General features: G+C 40.9%; 1 protein-coding gene across 3 annotated transcripts in view; it reads right to left on the bottom strand.

The window, feature by feature from the left end:
• The window catches only part of LOC137274120 (protein jagged-1-like), a 72,387-nt gene that overhangs the window by 24,967 nt on the left and 23,688 nt on the right, over positions 1-23,732 (bottom strand). For all 3 annotated transcript variants that reach the window (XM_067807126.1, XM_067807128.1, XM_067807127.1), the window contains 6 exons: positions 20,005-20,298; positions 3,100-3,160; positions 1,978-2,232; positions 1,658-1,718; positions 1,353-1,483; positions 156-319 (listed from right to left, as the gene is read on the bottom strand). In XM_067807126.1, the coding sequence (XP_067663227.1) occupies positions 156-319; positions 1,353-1,483; positions 1,658-1,718; positions 1,978-2,232; positions 3,100-3,160; positions 20,005-20,298 (966 nt within the window). The remainder of the gene's footprint in view (positions 1-155; positions 320-1,352; positions 1,484-1,657; positions 1,719-1,977; positions 2,233-3,099; positions 3,161-20,004; positions 20,299-23,732) is intronic.

Below are 23,732 nucleotides of genomic sequence, written 5' to 3'. Positions count from 1 at the left end.
TCATTTAAATATTTATAGCATAATTAGAGTCAACTCAAAATATTGGGATATGTTTCTTAATCAGTCCTGACGGATCATCAGCTACCGACATATTGCACAGTTTGTATGATCAACACTTTCATTCATGCATTTTTCTATAAAGTCGTGTAACGTACCTCGCAAGCACCGCCATTCAGGCAGTAACCACGGAAACAGGTTTCAAACTGACATCGGTTTCCGGTATAACCGGAAGGACACGTACACGTGAAGTTGCTGACAGAATCATAGTTGCACGTGCCGCCATGGAGACAGGGCTGATAGGAGGCGCAGTAGTTGTTGTCTGAAAGGAAAACACGCATTCATAGCTTGATATATAGTCAGATTCAAATACATACACCGAATTAGCAGGTTTTCTGGGAAGAATCCAAAGTAAGAGAGTATCTTATTTCACACTTCCGTCACGAGGAAATGGTGAGACGTTTAGCGTAGTCTTCAAGGGAAATGTGAGAGTAAGTACAACATTTCTTCTAGCCTGTCTACGGATTACATACTGATAACGTTGAGACCGCTCCGCAGTTTTAAGATGGGTACTCTGCCTCCGAACCGACCTATCTATAATTTTAATGTGGTGGGGTAGCCTAGTGGTTAAACCAGTCGTTCATCACGCCGAACACCCGCGTTCGATGCCCTACATGGGTACAACCTGTGAAACCTATCGCTGGTGCTCCACGTCGTGGAAGTTGAAATTCTACAGTAACTTAATTATAGCAGCGTCAATTCAAGCTCTTCTCTGCGTCATTCAAGTTGATCATGATATTAATCACGGGTATGACAAAGATTCGACAGTTTACCAGACCGTGATGTTTCTCGAATACTGCTGCAACATTCACTCGCGTATTGCAATCGTTCAGATCACAATCAATATCTGTCTGTCATTCAATGTCTGTCAATATCCGTCCTATCAAGCCAGAGACCCGTGAAGGTCCGGGGTAGAATAGGCCTGTAGCACCCCATGCGCGCCATAAAAGGTGACTATGCTTGTCGTAAGAGACGACTAACGGGATCAGGTGGTCAGGGCCTTGATTTTCGAAGCTCTCTTAGCGCTAAAATTGTCGTAAGTGCCATACATGACCATTAACTTACGACCATCTTAGCGCTAAGAAAGCTCCGAAAATCTAGGCCCAGGCTCGCTGACATGGTTGACACATGTCATCGGTTTACAACTGCGCAGATCGATGATCATGCTGTTGGTCACTGGATTGTCTGGTCCAGGCTCGATCATTTACAGACCGCCGCCATATAGCTGGAATATTGCTGAATGCGACGTAAAACTAAACGCACTCACTCACTCACTCTATCATGCCAGAACTCACCTATAGAACAGAGTGACCCACTCCAGCCATCTTCACACAGACACTGCCACGCTTCGCGACAAGTCCCATGGAGGCATCCCCGGAACGTCACACACTTGTCGCAGTTACTTCCCCTCCATCCGAACCGACATCTGGCGGGGAAATAAAATACTGCTTTATATTCCTTCTCAGCAGATATCCAAATAAAACAACTACAAGCGACTGTGCGATAATCCATGGCTGATAAAATCAGCCACATACACTGTTAACAGAATCGCAAAAATGATAGATTTCAATATGTCCAAACCATTAGTTGGTGTACTTACTTGCATTCATATGGCCTGTCACAAAAGCCATGAGATTCCAAACAAACGTCTGTACATCGCGCTGAAAGATAACATGGTAGATATTAATCAGTAGTCACAGAGGAGTGACTGAGTATTGCGTAACGCTGCATGGAAACTAATTTTACACATGTATATAATTTTTTGACAATAACAGATGCAAGCTACAAGACAATCTTGGGATATATCGAGAGAACGATACACAAACTGCATGAGTATGCGGGCGCAATAGTTCTTCATTATCCAGTTATGTATGTGAAGAGCCATTAAAAATATTAGGCTTTACAGAAATGAATGCCTACCTTTATCGCAAAATTCGCCAACCCAGCCGTCCATGCAGATACGGCTCCCGTTCTTGTCGCAGTGATAATGTCCGAACGTATTGTCCCGTGGACGACAGAGCCGGTCACAGCCGTCGCCATAGTAATGTGGGTCACAGATGACGCGGTAGCTGTAGCGGATGTCTGCCGTCATCGTTATCTGAGACTCGTTCTTCCAGACTGTCGAGGGTTTGATCTTCCCAGCTCTGCCTGTACGTATCACCAAATTCCTCGGATCTGTAACATATAAATTATTTATTGTTTGTGTTGCCAGTTTCCATGTCGGTGACGTCATTTTGGTAAAGACTATATCACCTCAACCGCCACTGCATGCAGCATGTAAAAGCATACATTTTGACAAATATCGAATTATATAAAATCGTATAACTATAAGGGTAGAAACAAAATTGAGCTGTGATTGAGCTTACGGGTACCCACTGATGCACAGAACGTCATGATTACACAAGAAAAGAAAGTTTAACTCCCTAGGAATTCGTCCAGATTGATACTTTTTGACGATTTAAAGAATTATGGGTATTGAATTAAGTCCTTGTCGATATATAAACTTGTCAGGAATATGGTGATTCCGAGGTGCATTTGTTTCGTTGTTGTCTAAAACCGTACTCATTCCACAATATTCCAGCTAACTGGCTTTAACTGAACGATTAGACAATACAGTGATCAACATCATGAGCATCGATCCACGTAACTAAGTTACGATGATATCCAAGACACCAAGCCTGACTACAAGTATCCGATCCCCTAAGTCGCCTCTAACGAAAAGCATGGGTTGCTGAAAACAAGCTAGCCCGGATCTTCACGGGTGAAAGGTTGTGGATTAACAACGTTTCACTGTATAAAACCCTAATAAAACCGACAAAAATCATGTCAAATATGATGACTCAACTACTTTATCCCAAAATACATTTGCACTTCAAACTTCAAGTGGCGCTTCCAGTGCGTACATGTATGTCTGTTTGTATGCAGAATCCATTTGTTTAATCGGATAGGGCTTAGATGTGGCATCGCTCTTTACAAATTACTGGAATAATTATTCCCTCCTTGACGTAATGACGGTGCTGTTAGATGCACACACACACCTACCTGCTCTGCTTTCATTGCCATGGGCGTCATGCCAGGCTTCAACCAGCACGGCGAAGGATTCCTGGAACATGTGAACAGTGATTGACATGAAACATGCATGAAATGTACATGTTCCTGACGACATAATTTATCTCCACGGGCATCTGCCTCCGCGTTATAAAGGAGCGGTCATGCAGTAACTGTGGTACACACTGACATGAAACATGCATGAAATGTACATGCTCTTGACGAAATAATTTATCTCAGCGTGGATTAGCCTCCGTGTTTTAAAGGAGAGGTTATGTAATAAGTGGGGTACAAACTGGCAGATTAAAATGAACAACACTGTTGAAACGGATATATCTGCACGTGGAGTTGTCTGTGTTCAGTCAAAGTCACTTGAAGTGGCAGTGTGGCACCCGTGGCGAGCCACCTCCTCGTGGTGGGTGCTGGGTAACGCCAAGAGCTCGCCGACACCCCCGTTGTGGACCCGGGGGGATATTTGGTCCACCAACCCGTTTGCCGTGGGTTGCAACCCTGTGTCGGTGGAGGAAGGGATCCTGGTGGTTGAGGGCAATAGGTGCCTGCAACCGTGTACCTATTGCTCAACACACCACTTTGGCCCTGACTTCACCTAGACGGGAGGTAGAACTGGCCCGGTTCTACCAATCGGCTGGTCATGTCATGCCCTGTGCATGGTCAACATCAAATGTGGATTATGTATATCTGTGTATCTTTTCCACGAAATATTTTTGTGATACTCTCATGTTTGAAAATTGTTGCTATGCCTAGAGTCCTATGCCAGAAGGCGGTGGCTCATGGGCCAATCTGGCAATACTGACCTCCGGGTTCTATGTGTCTTCAGATAATAGCCATGGGCGGAACCAGCCTGACTTTTCTTCTGTTTGACAATTTTAGCTACCTGTGTCTGTACTGCTAGAGTATAACAACCCTGTAACCCTGGTGGTTTGGAGTCGGTTTCCACTTCGACACCGTCCTTGTTGACACTCCATGGTGGGTGGGGAGCAGGGTTGTCGAATATCCTTTCTTCATTATGGCTACCCCCAATCTAACTGGTTCTCGATCAAAATCAAAAAGGCGACATGTTGAAACAGATGGTTTATCATCTTCTGATGATGACTCTACTGCAGTCAGTAGTGAATCCTGGCCGCGCTTTTTAGTTGTGGACGGAATTGATGGACAACCCTTGAAGCTTAACCCCTTTGTCATATCAAAAGCCATTGCTGGAATATGTGGTGAAGTGAGAAATGTAACACGTCTCAGGACAGGTTCTCTGTTAGTTGAATGTGCAAAGAGACAGCAATCTGTTAATTTGCTCGCAGCTCGCCAGTTTGCGAATACTGGGATTACTGTTTCCGTTCATAAAACTCTTAATTCGTGCAGAGGCATCATACGTGATCGGGCAAAATGTCTTGCTGACATGTCAGAAGGCGAAATTGCTTCTGAACTGAAGTCCCAAGGTGTCACCTCTGTCAAGAGATTCTCTAGGAAACTAGGTGATGAAATCATTGGGACGAATACATACCTGTTTACTTTCTGTCTCACGTCCTTACCAAAATCAATAAAAGCTGGTTATTTTAACATTGAAGTGGAAGTGTATATTCCCAATCCGCTTCGATGTTTCAAATGTCAACAGTTTGGACATGGAGCTAAGTCATGTCACAGCTCCCCAGTTTGCTCCCGTTGTAGTGGGAAACATGAAAATGTCAACTGCGCAAATGAAATAAAATGTGCGAACTGCAATGGTAACCATATGTCATTTTCCAAATCATGTCCAGCATATGAAAGACAAGCACAAATTTTGAAATTGAAGCACACCAACAATATATCCTTCAATGAAGCAAAGAAACTTTTACCAGTTACAAGTCACATGTCGTCTGCAAAAACGTACGCAGTAGCTGTTTCTACTCCTTGTACAAAGGTTGATCAGGGCTGTCAAACTGCGATCACCTGGGTCTCCGATGACCAAACTGTTTTGTACAGTGTTTCTGGTGCCAGAAATGGTGCTGCCACTCAGACAGAGACTGAAGCTGACCATATGCTTCCAGCCATGTCTCCCACACCATTAACCACCACTACACCGCCAGCACCTGAAGTTCTTTCAGACCCCGAAGTACAGCCAGCATCGGTAAACAAACCTAAACGTCTTACGAACAAACAACAGAAACAACTCAAAAAGAAAGAAACTAGGGCACTTAAGCACATAGAAGTGTCTCTTCCTTTAACTGTTCCTGTAGAGGTTCACAACACTTTTGAACCTCTGGACATGGAGGTCACGCCATCGCTATCAGATCAGCGAAGACCTTCTCCACGTGCTCGATCTCCAATTGAACCACCATGACTTCTTCCACTACTTTATTTCAATGGAATTGTAGAGGACTTCGTAATAATTTTAATGATCTTCAGCTATTAATACAAGATCTAAAACCATCAGCCTTTTGCTTACAGGAAACTTTCCTTAAAGCTACTGATAATTTTGACTTGAGATCATATACTTCTTACCATCACTTTTCCCCTCCAGGTTATAAAGCTACTGGAGGATCTTCTGTTATGGTGAGGCAGGGTGTTATTCACAGTCCTGTTCCTCTTAATACCCCTCTCCAGGCTGTCGCTGTACGCGTAACCCTGAATATTGTGTTTACTCTTTGTTCTTTATATATTCCACCTTCGTTTTGTCTCCAACAGGTTGACCTTCAAGCATTATATGACCAGCTACCGAAGCCCTGTGTCATCCTGGGAGATTTAAATGGTCATAACCCTCTTTGGGGTAGTACTAACATCAATACAAACGGTAAAATCTTAGAGGAGTTTTTCTCAAACAATGATTTATGTATTTTTAATGATGGTTCTTACACTTATCTTCATCCTGGAACTGGCAGTTACTCTTGTCTGGACTTGTCAATAGTGGATTCCAATTTACTGGGTGAATTCGAGTGGTCGGTTCACGATGACCTGTGCGGAAGTGACCATTTTCCTACTGCTCTCACAGCTGTGTGTCCATCTGATGTTCCTCCATCGTCCAGATGGAATTTCACTAAGGCTGACTGGAATTTGTATGCAACTCTTTGTACTAATAAACTAACACCTGATGCTTTTACAGATGTTGCCGATCCTATAGAATCTTTCTCTGCTGAACTTCTCAAAATAGCTGAAGATTGTATTCCAAAGTCCTCTCCAAATTCTCACATACGTAAACCATGGTTTACAACTGATTGCAAACAAGCTAGGAAAGCACGGAAGAAGGCTGAACATTATTTCCGTCGCCATCCCATGGTCCATAACTTAAATAAATATAAGATACTAAATGCTAAAGCCCGGCGTATTTTTAAACAAAATAAACGCAAGTCTTGGCAAAATTATGTGTCAAGGATAACTTCACGAACGCCAATGTCAAAGGTTTGGAACATGATCCAGAAAATAAAAGGTAAGGGGACCAAATCAAGCATCCACCATCTACAATCTGGAGATCAGTTGTTAACTGATCGATCCGATATCGCAAATAAACTGGGTGAAACGCTTGCCAAACATTCTTCCTCGTCTAATTATGTTCCAAAATTTCAAAAATACCAAGAACAACAGGAGAAGAAACCCATCAATTTTCATTCGGACAACGGGGAAGATTATAACGAACTCTTTTCTATCCATGAGCTTTATAATGCTCTTGAACAAGCTAATAATACCGCTACAGGAGCTGATGGTATACATTATCAACTCCTGAAACACTTACCAGGATCATGTTTAGAGACTCTGTTGAATATCTTTGATGAAATTTGGACGTCAGGTAAATTTCCTTCATCCTGGCGTGATGCCATAGTTATTCCCATACCTAAACCTGGACGTGATCATACTGATCCATCTAATTATAGACCTATTTCACTGACTAGCTGCGTTTGCAAAACCATGGAACGCATGGTCAATAACAGATTGATATGGTACTTAGAATCAAACAACTTAATCACAGATATTCAATGTGGTTTTCGCAAAAATCGAAGTACCATTGACCATTTGGTTCGATTGGAATCATTCGTTAAGAATGCCATTGTATCCAAACAGCATGCAGTGTCAATCTTTTTCGATTTAGAAAAGGCTTATGACACTACATGGAAGCACGGTATTTTAAAAGATATTCATGACTTTGGATTGCGAGGTCGTCTGCCTCAATTTATATCCGAATTTTTAGCTGACAGGCAATTTCAAGTCCGCGTGGGTTCTACCTTGTCTGATTATTATGCTCAAGATCAGGGTGTCCCACAAGGCAGTATTTTGTCTGTAACTTTATTTAGCATTAAAATCAACAGTTTAGCAAAGGTTTTAAATGATTCAATTGATGGATCACTTTTCGTGGATGATTTTAATATTTCTTGTCGTGGCAAAAACATGCACACAATTGAAAGACAACTCCAGCTTTGTTTAAATAAGATTGATAAATGGTGTATGGAAAATGGATTTAAATTTTCAAAATCCAAAACTAACTGCATCCACTTTTGCCGAAAGTATAAACCTCATAAAGACCCCGAACTGTATCTAGATAACACACCTATTACAGTTGTTAAAGAAGCAAAATTCTTGGGCATAATTTTTGATGAACATTTAACATTTCGACCACACATTAAATATTTAAAAAATAAGTGCCTGAAGGCCCTCGATTTGCTAAAGGTTGTATCTAATACAAAGTGGGGTGCAGACCAGAAAACCCTCCTCCAACTATACCGAGCTCTTATACGATCCAAACTTGATTACGGCTCCGTTGTGTATGGCGGAGCCTGCAAAAGCAACCTGAAACTTTTAGATTCTATTCATCACCACGGTCTAAGACTTTGTCTTGGATCCTTTCGAACTTCTCCCCTTGACAGTCTTTATGTTGAAGCCGATGAGCCTTCTTTGAACCATCGACGTATTAAGCTTTCTTTGCAGTATGTTACAAAACTGTTTTCTAATGAATCCAACCCTGCATACAACTGCGTTTTTAATCCTCTCTACGAGGATTTGTATGGGAAAAAAACTTCTCTTATTCCGCCTCTTGGAATACGAATTAAACCTTTCCTTTCTGCTGCTGGCATTAAGCTACAAAATATTGCTCCTTCCCGTCTTCTTTCGTCTCCTCCTTGGCAATTGGTTAGGCCAGAGGTTGACCTCACCCTGACAATGTTTAAGAAATCCGAAACAAATGAATTACAATACAAACAAGGATATAATCAGTTAAAAACTAAATATGGCAATTACAAATCCTTGTTCACAGACGGGTCCAAGGACGGTGGCGCTGTGGCCTGTGCCACTGTTATTGGTTCTACAACAATATCGTCTAGAATACCGGACAATGCCTCTATTTTCACAGCGGAAGCAAATGCCATATTAACGGCTCTTAAACATATTGAAAGACACCCTAAACATAAACAGTATATAATTTATTCAGACTCTCTTTCTTGCCTTCAGGCTATTAAAAACTTATCGTGTCAACATCCACTTTTAATAGAAATTATTGAAATATATAATGTTCTTGCTACTGGCCAATACGACATCGTCCTCTGCTGGTTACCCAGCCACGTAGGCATTTCTGGTAACACAATGGCCGATTTTGCTGCCAAGGCAGCACTCAACAAATCTGTGACACCACTTCTTGTTCCTTACTCGGATTACAAAGCTAGCATTGGAACTTACATCCGTGATCTGATGCAGAAGAGGTGGGACACCCAAGTAGGTATCAATAAATTACATGAAATAAAACCCTACATTGGTTACACCTACTTGGGTTGTCAGTCCAGATCTGAAGAGGTCATCATGCGACGATGTCGCATTGGCCATACTAGATATACTCACAAATACTTATTAAAAGGTGAAGATCCTCCGTTCTGTATCCCTTGTGATGAGAGAGTTACGGTCAAGCATATACTGCTTGACTGTGTTGAATTCTCCATCACAAGGGAGAAATATTTTACTGTTAAAACAGTTAAAGATCTTTTTAACACAGTTAGTTCTCATTTAATTATTGCATTTTTAAAGGAAATTGATTTATTAGTTGAATTCTGAACAATATGCTCTGTAGATAGATGTATTTTAATGTTTGGTAGCTAGACTAGGAAGTTGAGCTGTTTGTGGCTGTACCCTCGAAGGGGGTTGAAGTATTGTAAAATTATTGTCCTCCTGAGAGGGTACGTAAGTCCCACATCGTTCAAAGCCAGTGTAAACGTACCAGGTGTTTTAAATGTAGTATTCTTGTTCTTTTAATTTTGGCTAAAATTTCCTACAATCGCCATCAGCTGAAGGGATGATGTAAATCCAACTAGGGTCCACGCAGGTAGCAAAGGTACTGTAAGTCCCCTTGGTCTCTAGTGTGGTGATCTACCTTCCGTTGTTGGCGATCTATAGCCTATTTTTATATTGTGTTATCCCCTATCGCTAAATATTTTAGAATTCATTTCTAGTTTTACTTATATATCTGTGATATTCTAGTGATTTTACTGTCCTTTGTTGACAGGATTATATAATCAATCTTTCATTATTGTTACTCTATATATTGTTTTAGTCACGATGTGGCTGAAATATTGCCAAAGTGACTTTAAATTTTAACTCACTGAAGTGGCAGTGATATGAAACATACATGAAATATACAACGCTCTTGGTCTGATACTATCCAATTCAAGGACACGTAAAGAGTACAAACTGAAATGAATGACATATAAAATGGACACGAGCATTGAAGTTATTTTGTCAAGAGACAAACATCTAGTCTTTGAAATGAACGTTTACATTATCTTAAAGGCACTATGTCGCACCACACTTCTCTAAAAATAAGTTATATAATACTTATCTCTCAGTACTGGTAACTACCATGATCAACCCTCACGGAAGCTACCATATAGTTTATTAACCCTCCACACCCAACACCCCTTTCTCAAATTACGTATTTTATACTACGTATATTATTAAATATCTATTTACAATTCATCAAATGACATGCTTCCTCTATATGTACATATAACAAACCTATTCAGATGACAATTCACAATATTAAAAATTCAAATGAATCAAATCCACGTTGCTTCGACCGGCAGAACATTATTTCGAGCGAAGCCCATAGAGTTATGCCCCCTGGTGCGCCCTTCACGAATATCCTTCACACATCTTGTGATTACAAACAGTTCGGCAAACACTGACAACACCGCATGCGACACTTTTCGATGTGTAGCGCAATTGTTTACGGTCCATATGTGGCAGGTACTCTCTGTTTGGAAGCTGTTCGCCTTGAAGTTTCACTTTTGGATTTCAAGCAATTCATAAGGGAAAGCAAGTCTTTCACCAATAAGAAGTTGAAGTGAGTGCATATGCCCTAGTAGATATGTAATATTGGCCAAAATAACGTTGTGCCTTTAATGGTGGATTATAAACAGGAGACAAGACATTTGTTCGCGAGCCTGAAACTCCAATAATCTAGACTTGTTTTCATGTGGTTGTACAGGACATACTCCTTTCAGGGTCTGTGTATACCGGACCATATTACCACGGACAACAGCCTGTGTCGTCATCGGAAAATGTAGAGATTGTCGTTGGATCTTTGTTGTTCTGTCCTATAATTGTGAAATACCTACATTCATGTTCATACGAAGAGGCGAGTCCAGCTGCAATCAGCATACAACTCAGAGAAGCAAAATGTGATGAAGGCTTTCTTGCTCTATGTTCAGTGTAGAGGGTCCACTAGAAATTTATGATTGTGTAGTTTGAATCTGGATGGTCTAGGGTTGTCAACACCAAAGTGATAAACCACATTTATTTATTTATTTATTTATTTATTTATTTTCACGCTATTATTTATTTTCATGATAGGGAATACATAATCGACTCTAAACCAGACAATTCAGTGATTCATATCGTGAACATTGATCTAAGCAATTAGGATACGATGACATTCAACGCTTAAACCAGCAAACTGACGACTGGATTCTAGTTTTGCCTCATTTGACCAGCATTGGGTGCTGACGCAGTGCTCACTCTGGCCGACATAAAGTAATAAAACTGGAATACAGTTACAAGCGCGCTGACGAGTTGTACGTGACTAGTATCTTGTATCCAAGAGTGGGCGGAAGGGCGAGGTTACTCGCGATCGTCTCTAAAAGTCATTCCTACTAATAACATGACAGCGACAACATGATCGAATGGAATGGCTTTGAGCTCTGACTATGTTGGACATCGAACCTGGATCCTTGGTGTGAGTGTTTACACCAACACGCTATTCTGTCATGCTAATCTCCAGTGACAAATATCACAATCTTGAAACATCTTGTCAATATTTCCGTTTCGTTGTAAAATTGCGATAACCACTCGTAATAGGTACAAGACAGTGCTAATGATGAGAGTGAGAGAGTTTAGTTTTACGCAGCACTCAGCAATATCCCACATATATGGGTCTGTACATAAAGGAGTCTGGGCCAGACAATCACGTGATCAACAGCATGAGCATCTATCTGCACAATTGGGAACCGATGACATGTGTCAGCGAAGTCCGGTAACCTGTGCACCCGATCCCGTTAGTCGCCTCTTTGGGCAAGCATGGGTTGCCGGAGACCTATTCCACCCCGGATCTTCACGGGTCGCTAATGAAACGGTTGGCATTACATATCAAAGACTGTTGTTTTACAAACAGATGGAAATGATCCTGAGCTGATCCGGATCGTGACTTTGACACCTGGTGTTATGTTTGTATCTTATGAAAATATACAAAAGTGAATTTTCTATACAAGCTCCTCAATGCAATTTCAGAAGAAATAACATAATTTATCTTTTCACGGAAACAAAAAAATACAACACAATTACCGACGTGCAAATAGCTTGAACCTCCAAATCATAAATAAAAAGTTTTTTTTCTAAAATATAAACATAAAGTGTTAAGTAAATATATAGATTGCACATTTGACTCGAATAAACAGTGAATAAACATACACCTGATGAAGGGGTCGCACAAGTGCACGACCTCCGTCTGTGCAGCACACGTGTATGGTATTACGTAACGGAAATCGAGTGTGTGCATGGCAACCACATTGCGCTTTATTGCAGCAATGACGTATCATGGAATTCACATGAATAGTCAGAATGGTCAGCATCTTTGGTAAGAATGGTCTCTCCATGTTCTTCATGCAATGACCACAATAGATTTGTTTGTAACCCTGTGAAAAGTAAACATATGCAACAGCAAATTTAACAAATACAACTGAAAGCATTCTCTAGACTAATCACGTTCAGTGTAAGATTAAAGGGTAGGCTGATCTGTGATCATTGCCTATAAATATATACGTCGTCGAGATAGCGGGTGTAAACTATTTTCGGAATATCACTCGTAGTCAATGATACGATAAAATATATAACCATGGAAAATGTACTGGCCCACAGGTTGTTGTAAGCTCGCCATGTAACTAGCACGCAGCGGGAAAGCCGGGCAGACTTTTTTTCATACACTGACCTGATAGGTTAAGTGACATATTATCGGGTGAGTTCAGAGAAATAGTACCCGATGTATTATGTGATATATGAGCTGGCGAGTTAAGCGCTATATTACCTAATGGGTTACGCTAAATATTACCTGGTAAGTTAAGTGACATATTGCCGTTTTTCTTCAATGAAAATATTACCCGCTGTACAAAGCGACATATTGCCGTTTTACTTTAATGAAATATTACCTGGTGTGCTAAGTGACATGATACCAGGTGAGGTACGTGACATATTGCCGTTTTAGTTCAATGACATATTACTCGGTGAGTTAGTGACACATTACCCGGTGAGTTAAAGGTCACATGCAACCAAAAAATCAAACATAATTGAAACACATTTATCACTTATTCATGACATATAATATACATTGCTGCTTGTTAAAAAAACAAATAAACAAAATTATAAGCGTACAATCACGATTCAAAAGTGCAATATTTTGTACTTGGGCTTACTTCCCCCGAAACGAAGCCCTCGGGAGACCGAACCCAGTCATAGCGGGTGGATATGCACTCAAGTGTAACGACGGCTTCCGATTGGCTGTTTCATTTGCTGATATGCTGAGGGTTCATTGTGTGTACAGATAGATGATCTGTTTGATGGGCATTTTAGAAGTATAGCCAGTCACAAAAAGTAAGATTCTTTATGGATAACAAGTTCTTTTTGTATACTTGATGCGTCGTTTCAGTATGGATTCATATACTGTTGTCAAACAAAATCATATATACTAAAAGAAGTCGTTATCCATGAAGAAGGTATATAAAGATGTTGGGTTTGGAAAAAACATGTTCTCTGAATTGGCGCTCGATCCAATAAAAAATCATCTCAGTAGAGATGGTAAACTACTGCGTGGCTGGAATCTGTCAAAGCAAAGCAGGACTTGAAACTGACAAGAGTTTGCACCAGTTTCCGACAGATCCAGTCATCCGAAAAAAAATGATTGTAGTTTGTTTGCAACCCACAGACATAAAAACATGTCATGTGTATCACACATGCCTAATTACGTAATGTGGCAGAGACGGGACTCGGGTGCACGAGTCATAAATCAACTTATTTTCTTTATGTCGTATAGTCTGATAGGTGTTAAGTTCAAATTGCACGTGGTCGATGATTGAAGCTGTGTATTGCATGTTGTCTTTAGCAGACAGGCAGACAGACATATAGGTGTGAATAAACCAGACACTGAGCTTTCTCTGTGACAGAGACTGCTTACCACAATCAACAAGTTGTTTTACGTAACGAGTAGATCATTTACTTATTTGTGTACACAACCAAGATTAGACTACTGCTCACGACCTCAGGCGCTAGGCATGCATACTGTTTCAAGCTCCGCGAACCTGTTCACTGCGCATGCATTACCGAAAGGTACTAGAATCTGCAAAGTTGTGTTTTACGTTTATTACCTGGTGAGAAAGGTGACACATTCCCAGGGCTAGCTACGTGGTATGTCTCAGTAACATATTGTGTTGTGAATTAAGTGACTTACTACATGATAATTCGCGTGACATATTATCTGGTGAGTAAAATAACATACTGCCTGGTGAATACAGTCACATATTACCAGTGACTGAGAACTGATTGACTGGGATACGGTGACCTAAATACCAAGCCAGTGTGTTTAACCACCTATAGCTGATCCAGTTAGTTGCCTCTTACACTAAGTATGGGTTGCATTGCTGAATACCGATTCTGACCCAGATCTTCACAGGTTGTACAAGTCTACGTAGTGTGCTGCTCCTGGGGACACGGGCATCTTTTTCCCAAGTATTTTGTTTAGAAAAATGGATTCTATCACTCGTCATTGTTTTCTTTAGATTGATAAAATGATCTGGCGTTAGAGTGTTGATGCAAACCAAACCGGCGTAGCAAATTCCTGGCAGTCAAAGACCGGATAACCAATGATAAACTTGGATCCCTCACAAAGACGAAACATGACTCCTCACACAGTACACAGCACATCAGACACTTGCATTCTCGCGAGATCTCGTATTTTAACACGTGCGTTGACGTATATGTTACGCTATCGCAATGGATAAGGGCAATCTTTAGGCAAAGGCAACATGAAGGGTATCTGTGATGTTAGGTTACCTAACTCGACCCCGTCGTTAACAATCTTGATCCAGCAAGCTATCTTTCAATACAAAATGAACATAAGATGACGTCATGATGACGTGTATTTTAAAATGACCGCCGTTTTGATATGAGACTGATGACACTGTCGACATTTCCAAAACTGACACTCACCACGTGCGCCTTAGAAAATATTCAAACTGACCTGTCTCGTTAATTCCGACCCACTTCTTCGTCCTTGTGGCTGCTTCTGGCCCAGCCCGACGTTGATAGGCTCAATGAGACGTGTAATTGATAGAAGAGATAATTTGGGTTGGGGTATTAAGTTAAGCGCGGACGGATAGGTAAATAAGATTTGCATCTACGTGCAGCATATAAGACTTCAACGTTCCGTGCGTGTGTATCCCGAGTGCATCCAGAGACACGCGAGAAGATGTTCGTATCATATTCAAATATTTACACAAGGGGTCCCAGTATTCAGCTTCTTTCACATATTAGCTCCAAGAGATGGATCTGGGACATTGCAAATTTCACTTTTTAACAAGGACTTGCTTAAAAAAACGTCCCGAACTCTAACCGATTTCTGTGATTCGCTGGGATTAGTGAATTCTTAACCACATGTCTTTGAATGTATGGACACCGTTGTAAGATCTAGAAACTGCAGGTGTACAAATAAACTGAGCGGACTATCACGAATTCAAGGCCTGTAAAATGAATTTGTTTCAAATCCAAATGAAATTTAATTTCAGTAGTACACCTGAACAAATATGGTTATCTCGTAATCTTTTTCCGGAAGGTTTAAAGAAAATGTTTTGTCGCGTTAAAGAGAAAAATCAAGTGACGTTCGTCGTAATATGTCGCATGTTCCTTCTCGGTGGGTGACTTAGCCACTGGGATTGATAGAGATTTCACGTGGATCACAGAAATGTTTGATGTGATCGGAATACATTAAGCGTCCTGATATGCGGTCGGTCGAACTCGTCATATTTCGTTATAATCGGAAATGTGGGAGCTGGTGTGAAATAAATTTTGTAAGCATATAAGCCTAATTCCCAACCAAGTTACGCGTTGATGTAAAATCTATTACGATAAGTTTCCTAAATTTGTACGAAAATGGTCGAAATGATTAAAATAGTAACCCCTACAATGATTATATTGATTACGTGGATCTTCGAGTTCACAATGCGGAAAATGAATTCTGCCAGAGCTCCAGGAACTCCTTCTTCTACGGAATGAAACAAGGAATTCGTTGGTGTCAACTACGAAAAAGTTACAATGATTTTATGCCATTTTCTAGCAAATATCACGACAGGGAACACCAGACGTGAGTTATATACATTGTATCAATGTGGAGATCCAAACCCGGGCCTTCGGCGTTACTAACAAACTCTTTAACCACAGGGCTGCCTCAAAGGCGATAATATAATTTGCAATCTGATAGTCTAGATACCGATTTTGTAGCGATAAGCTGATGAGATGGTTACTATGCCACGGATACTCCAAGTCAGACACATTAATACACTGACACTGAGCCTGCTAGTCCTTATTCCTATATTACCAGGAAGGGCAATAACAAGTACCATCTTTCAACGACGATGGACGTGTTGAGAATGGCTTGGGAATAGAACCACTAAATCTAGCCTTTAGTTCCTCTGTGGTTCTGATAATGGCGCCGGTGGTGCTGCTGCTGGTGTCGTGGTAGCCGGAGATATCGTCAGCATTAGCATCCTCAACCTCATCAATATAACCATACTAAAACACGCGTTACCTCCAGGAACGCTTCTAATATAAATGCCAGGGGGCTACTATAGTATCACTGTTGTAATGCGCCCCCATGTATCTACCTGTGAAGTTTGACGTGAATCTTTTATGTCATAGTTCAGCCACTCCTGAAGATCCGGGTTAGAATTGGTCTTCAATAATCCGTGCTTGTCGTTAGAGGCGACTAACGGACGAGGTGGTCAGATTCGCTCACATAACATTGTATCCCAGTTACGTAGATCGATTGATCACTGGACCGTCTGGTCCTCGCTCGATTACTTACAGACCGATCACAAACCAAACCATATATCATGCAACTCAACAGTCCGCTTTGTGTCAAAGTCAAGACGTAAAAGAAGTTAAGAAACTTCCTTCCTCCCCATGACAACTGAGAGGTGTTCCAACACAGTACCCTCCACTGTACCTCCCTGAGTGGTACCGTTATTTGTCTGCCAGTTACCGTGCACTGCCGTTGATGACACTTTGATGGTACGACGCCATCAGCGGAGAGGCTGGGGTTCACTCTGGCATTAACCCGTCATAGCACTGGCGACGGAGAAGCGGCCACCGCTGAATCAACTGAATGAAAACTTGTCGTTTTTTACTCAATCATTAAGAAAGTATTCAGTAAATAGCCGTATATTCTTAGCCTGATCTGTTTCGGTTGTCTTAAATGTATTTACAATGTCGTGTATTGTCTGACCCGTCTGGTACACAGGTTCCAAACGTTCCCCGGCGTTATCGTGACGCCTGCTATGTGGCGGTCTAACAGCTTGCGCGGCGTGCGTTGTCTGGCGTGATATAATACACGTTATTGTAATTAGACGGCCAAGCCTACAAACCTCCAATAGTGGATCTATGATTCCGCAGTTCCGCTGAAGACTACGTACTCAGATGAAAACATCATCTAACCTGAAGGTCAAACTTGATCATATTACACGTGCCTAAATATCCGTGGAGTGTTTTTAGGCAATTCGTTGAAAATGTCATTGAAGCCGTCGGTTTTTACGTTATTCACATCCATGACGTCACGGAAAATGCTTTCCTGATGGAGTCGAAAGGTCAATGCATAATCTCGAAAGTACAATTCTTCTTGAAACGTGGGTTGTCTTAATAGATACTTCAATATTTTATGCGGTAGTCTTTTTATTAGATTTAACGTCGCTTTTAGCTGTGTTGAAACAGAATCACAATAGGGAACTACAAGAAGATCTCCCCACCTTGCACACATATAGGGTAGCAAAACTAAATTCTGATCCATTGTATTAATCCCTCGTCGAAACCTTGTCTCCAGAGGAGTTGTTATATGTACAAAGTACTAACAGGTTGTTGTACAGTCCTTGACAAATACGGCAGTCTAACGAATCATGAACCGAAGTAAGTTTTCTAGCAAACGATGTCCTGATGTATTCTGCAAGAAGCCCATGGTCCCAAAAGTCGCTTACTTTCCCTGCTTGTGTGAGTCTAGTCGTACGCCCCTTTAAGCAGTCTTCCAGCATACACAGTGGGGATACCAGAAATGGGTTTCACACATTGTACCCACGTAGTCAATGTAATCCTGGTCTTTGGCGGATCGAGCGAACGCTTTAACCACTAGGCTACCCTACCACATGTCCCTGCTTGAACAGAGCGAACTGGGCTTTGGCCTATTAAAGCGTGCAACGCGACTAACAATAACTGTGCATAGCTCCTGTCTCATATTTTTTGGTTTGTTTGTCCGGCTCAGTCACATATCGACTGTCCACAATGTGACTATATTGTTATTCGGTGGCATCAAATAACTGCAAGGATAACCACCTGTGGCTTGAATATACCCCAAATACACATACGATCATGACTTCATTGTCAAAACGACTGAGTATGGTTTTACGCCAATATTAGCCATATTCCAGCAACATTATGGCGGGGGATACCAAAATGGGCTTCACACATTGTACTCATGAGGGGAACAGAACCCGGATCTTCGGCGTAACGAGCGAACGCTTTAACAGTGAGTAGGTAAACTTTTCAACTGTGCACGTAACATGTAAAAATGAAATAACCAGTTTCACTAAGTCTCAACGTTTGAGGTTTCTAACTAGTTCTGAGACTAGTCACATTGGAGCCAATATTGCAGGAAATATTATTCATATCAGTTAAGATACGACAGACTCACCGGTGCGTCTAAAATGGCTGTGCAAATTTGAGGAAAGAAAAAACTCAAAATTACGTAACCAGAAAATACAGTCCAGCGGGAATGGCAATATGTTTAAAAAGCACTTACTGTTGAAGCTAAAATATTCAAAATAATTCCCATGACAGCATTAAATATCATTTCATATTTACTGATTGCAGAAAACCATTCTAAATAATTAGTATTTATTAGTTCTTATCTGTATGACGTCATCTATACCCAGTGGACAAATACAGAAAACACATCAATCCGAAATATAATATTTAGATTCAATATCTTTTCAAAGACAATTTTATGTTGTTGTTTTTATTTTGAAAATGACTCACTTATTCTGATCTATTTCCGACATACCCTTGTTAGTAATGGCGCTTTCTTTAATAATATTTTCCTAAGAAATATTTCAAATGTACTTGATACTAAGAAGCCATGCATGAGATTGTCGATGCATGTGATAATCATTATATCTCGCAGTGTAAACAGTTTAGCAACATATTAAACAATACCACGTTTGTTATCCAGTTCCATCACGTCAAAGCGCCCTCTGGGATCTAGTGTTTCACGTTTATCTCCCTTGAATGACACGTGACATTTTACAAGGGAGTAGTCAATTCACGTAGTATCTGTTTCATTATTGTTCTGATAGGACGTGCATTATGTAGCGATACAGAGTGCTTGGAAACTTCGCTCCGTGTGTACATTGAAAATTTACGTTTGGTTTTATTTATTTGGTATATTTCTCACAGGAGTCGTTTTCAACTCGACTATCTCTCTGCGAGTATCGTATCCAGACTGGTCCCGCGCTTCCAATGTACAATTAACGATGTATAGAGAACTGTTTTGGCAGAACGCCACAAGAGGCCCCGATTCGTCCATTGTCCGACATATGAAAGACGGATCACAGTATATCGTACCTGGACGTGTAACTCATCGGGTATATAGAGAAAAAACATCAAAAGAATGATGTAATTCCCAGTCTGCACTCACAAGTTTTATTGAATAACAGTGTCCAAACCTTCCAGTGAGTGAGTATATATTTACGCAGCAAACAGAAATATTCCAGGTATATGGGAGCGGTCTGTAAATAAGTGTGGAAAACACAACCCAGTGATCAACAACACGAGCATCGATCTACGCAACAGGGATACGATGGCATGTGTCAACCAAATCAGAGAGTCTGACCACCCAATACCGTGGTCACTTTCACGTCAAGCATGAAGACCAATTCTATCCCGGGTTTTCATGGGTGGCTGAAAATTGAAATGAAAGATTCATGCCCGTTTGGCATAAAGTGATGATACAACCAGTCTATACTATTACGTCAACAAATTATGACAAGTAGAAAAGTGTAGAAATAACCAGTCTTAAATCAGGCGTCATAAAAGGATAGCGGTAGTAATGAGTTGAAATAACTAGGCTATACTAACCGGCCACAGAAACGACAGCGGCACTCTGATGATGTACGGTCCATCGTCCAGCTCGTTCCCCACCCCGATAGTGTTACCCCCTATCACCGGAGTAACCTCACTCCCGTACGTGCAGGCAGGGGACGGGGGGATGGGGTTCTGGAAGTGCAACAAGCACACAGACACGAATATCCGACACTCCTCGGAACATGACGAAGTTGTCCGAGTGCCAGAGCAGCAGTTTCCGTCGGCTGTCTGACCTCGGTCGTTGTAAAGAGCTCTGATCTTCACCTCGAATACACCAGTTGCTGTTGTCTGGAAAGAAAATATAGAATGACAGTCGGAAAACAGTAAGGGTGTTCATCTGGCTGAGTGGAATTTAGATAAAGCAAACAATATATTGCGTATGAAAACCTAATACTGTTATCTGAATGGCTTCTTTCAGATACGAAAGTTAAGTGTATGAGAAGTGTGATTTATGTCTGTATACTCCTGGATGCCAGGTTTTAATATATAGTCCATTATAGCAACAGTCGAAACCTGCCTTGCTTGTCTCATGCGAGTTGGTAATGGTCTCCTAATAACGCGTGTACACTAGGAGTTAGTTTCAAAAGCTCACATCACAAGAGCGACTCTTAAATTCGGGATTGCCTGGAAGGTCCGTCGGGAAGAAATGTTGACCTTTGAGTAAGTCGACGTTGACCTAGTTGACAAAAGCATATTTTACGTCTGTATATTCCCAGACATCATGACACAGATTCGATTTAGTACCCATATCATAGGAATCGATATCGTTAAAGAGATTTGCAACTAGGTCTCAGCATTATTATCTGTTTTTGCGCATGATGCCGTCTCGACATACATAGCCGTAGTGTTCGTGAAGCGGGTCCTTTATATTGTACATGGAGCCATCTCCACGTACGTGAATCGGGGTCATTGTTGTACAAAACGCCGTCTCCGCATTTCATGGCCAAGGATAATAGAAGTCGAAAGGTTCAATCGACCAAGCAATCGGATAGCATTTTTTCAGTCTATGATTTCCCCCCTTCTTCCAATCCCGATAGTGTTTATTAACCGAGAAGAAAACATCTAACAGATAGTAAGACAAGAGTCTTCTCTTTATTAAACATTGCGTTGTATGAAAGTGAATGCTTTGCTTTTGTCCCGCGTTGTGTAGGTTTCTCTATTTCTGTATTCCCATTACTTAATGGAAGGCACAATCAGCTTACAAACTCTATCGGATATAAATTAAAATCTCGAATGATTCAGCAAGCCTTGGTCGACACACCTACAGAATTGCATTGGGTCTTTTTCCAATATCATCTGTGCTACTTATTGTAGATATATGATTTTGAATACGACGACTTCATTTCTGAGACATATTTCTATCAGATCCTACAGCAAAAGACTGGCGTTATAACGCGTCCTCCATTTCACGTAATAAAATACATTGAATATTCGTGTTAGGTCATCTCTCTAACATTATTTCATTGAATGTGATGTGAGAGCAAGCTATCGCCTTGAACTTTTATGGGTTACAAAATGAAATCATTTCAGCAAAATTCTTATATCAATCAATTTTAAAGTTTAGGAGACAACAACAGGTGTGTTAATGTCGTCGCTTCCTCTTCGGCACTTCCGGTGATGCCACACAACGCCATTGTTTAAAGATATGCGCGATATTTTCCGAAATATTCCAAAGAACAAACAAACCTGACAAAATGCGTATTTTCAATATTTGTGAGTCAATTAAATTCACATGAAATTTACATTTGACATTTCAGCAGGCTGCAAGTCCGCCATCGTGTGCCGCACATTCCGACGTTACATGTGGTTTCACGTTTCGGAAGAAATATTTTCCCTCGACAGGATTTTCATTTGAGCACGCGACAAACGCGTGTAAACGATGTAGTTTGGGGAGAGATCACCGTGTCGCGGGGAGGTTACGTAAACAAAACGAGATTGTAAGGGGGCTGATACAGAATGTTTGATTCACCTCTTTGATCACTCATGCGGTTCGGCCGACAACAAAGTGTCAGGCTGCTAGGTTGTCTTGAACTTTGTTACTGGACGGAAGTACATCAAGTTGGACATTGCAATACAGATTTGAGCCGTTCTGTTAAAATATGTTGTTTAGTGTTTGTGATCTGTTTGTATCTTTCTATGGAGAGAACTTCGATATTTCAAGTGACATTGGTCAGTAATTTATTTCAGTGTAAACATGTCCGTCACTCTACAATACAGAATAACAAATATATAGTAATATGTTTATAGATCCACGTAGAATCCTGATTAGTGTCTCTGACATTGTATGCCTCAAACTACCAATTCATCTCTGAATATATGTAACAGCTAACTCAGTTTAAACTGAGACCCAGTTAGCTGAGAGATAATTCGAAATCTAGACTAATTGCTTCAGTTTGGGTCTTTTGCGCTGCAGCCAGAGTGAGGTGGAAAAGACAATCATACCGTGAGAACCTTTCAAGCCATTGTAATGTGAAATCGTGATTTGCTGTATATGATATCGTTCATTTTTTATCAGGTCCAGGATCGACAGACAAAACAACCAAAAGCAGGAATTATAATTTGGCTGACAATGGAATCTGAAAAGAAACCAAGGAATTGAACATTCGACTGTTTCAACAGGATTTCACTTTCGCCCCAAACAGCTTCTTGTATGTAACTATGCATGCTGAACAACTGACCTTGAGAACATCAATATAATTGTAACTGAATACAGTTCGCATTAATTTTGACTGAACAGTTCACACATGGTAAGCGTCAAGCTGACATTTCAAGAGGGCTTTTAACACCTCTGATAAAACCCGACAGGTGATAAATTCCTGTCCTTTCACTTCTTGCGTGATCTTGTGTTGTCTTACGTATCGCATTAACCCCCGCCAGACATATATTTACTCAACGTCCCACGCAAACATGCTAATTTGTAAATTGATCATAATGTGATTAAACCACACAGCAGTGGTGGTGTGGTGGGGGTGTAGGCTCTAAGGGAGGTCGGGTTATCTGTATGGGGTTGAGAAGAAATGGTTGTCTAGAGACTACTTAGGCCGTGTGTGGCCCAAACGGCTGATGTTTAAGCTTATATCGCCCGCATAGAGAGGAGGAGGTGAGTTGTATGCATCCCTCAGATAGATAAAGTAATATGGAACGATGAAGTCACACACTGGCTTCAGTTAGGTAACAATATGTAGATTCGAACCTGATTCCCAAAACTGACCTGCCAACATTACCCACTAAGCTATCAAATCCATCACTGTTGAACGACTTGTGCTATAACTTTCATCAAACCCTCCGTTTAAACACACAGTCTATAACGTAATCAGTTTTACACAACATCCAGTGAAAATGACAACAGGAATGTAACGCATTATCATCGAACATAAAGTAATTGTTCTCAGTCTCCGAGTCACACCCTTCCCGCCCTTACCCCTAACCCAAGCCTTCCCGAACCACGTTGTGTTTTTGATTCGGGTGCGAAATCTACCATCTGAGAAAGGCGCTGCTCTACTTTGGGTGTAAAATCTTTTTGTGTGAAATTTATATATTTTAAAACTAAATATTATGCTAGACACTAAGCGTTAGTTTACGCGAAGAGTTAAACACTGTTAGGGAACACCCTAATTCCGGAAATACAACGATGTTTGGATTGGTTGGTTGTTGTAGTATGTTGACAAGTAGTACGTGATTCAGAGCCTTCAAGCTGTCCATCTTTCAGAGTGAAGACTGAA

Source organism: Haliotis asinina, chromosome 2 (genome assembly GCF_037392515.1).
Source record: "Haliotis asinina isolate JCU_RB_2024 chromosome 2, JCU_Hal_asi_v2, whole genome shotgun sequence".
NCBI lineage: Eukaryota > Metazoa > Mollusca > Gastropoda > Lepetellida > Haliotidae > Haliotis > Haliotis asinina.
Note: the sequence above shows the minus strand (reverse complement) of the source record. Positions and strands in the feature narration are given on the sequence as shown.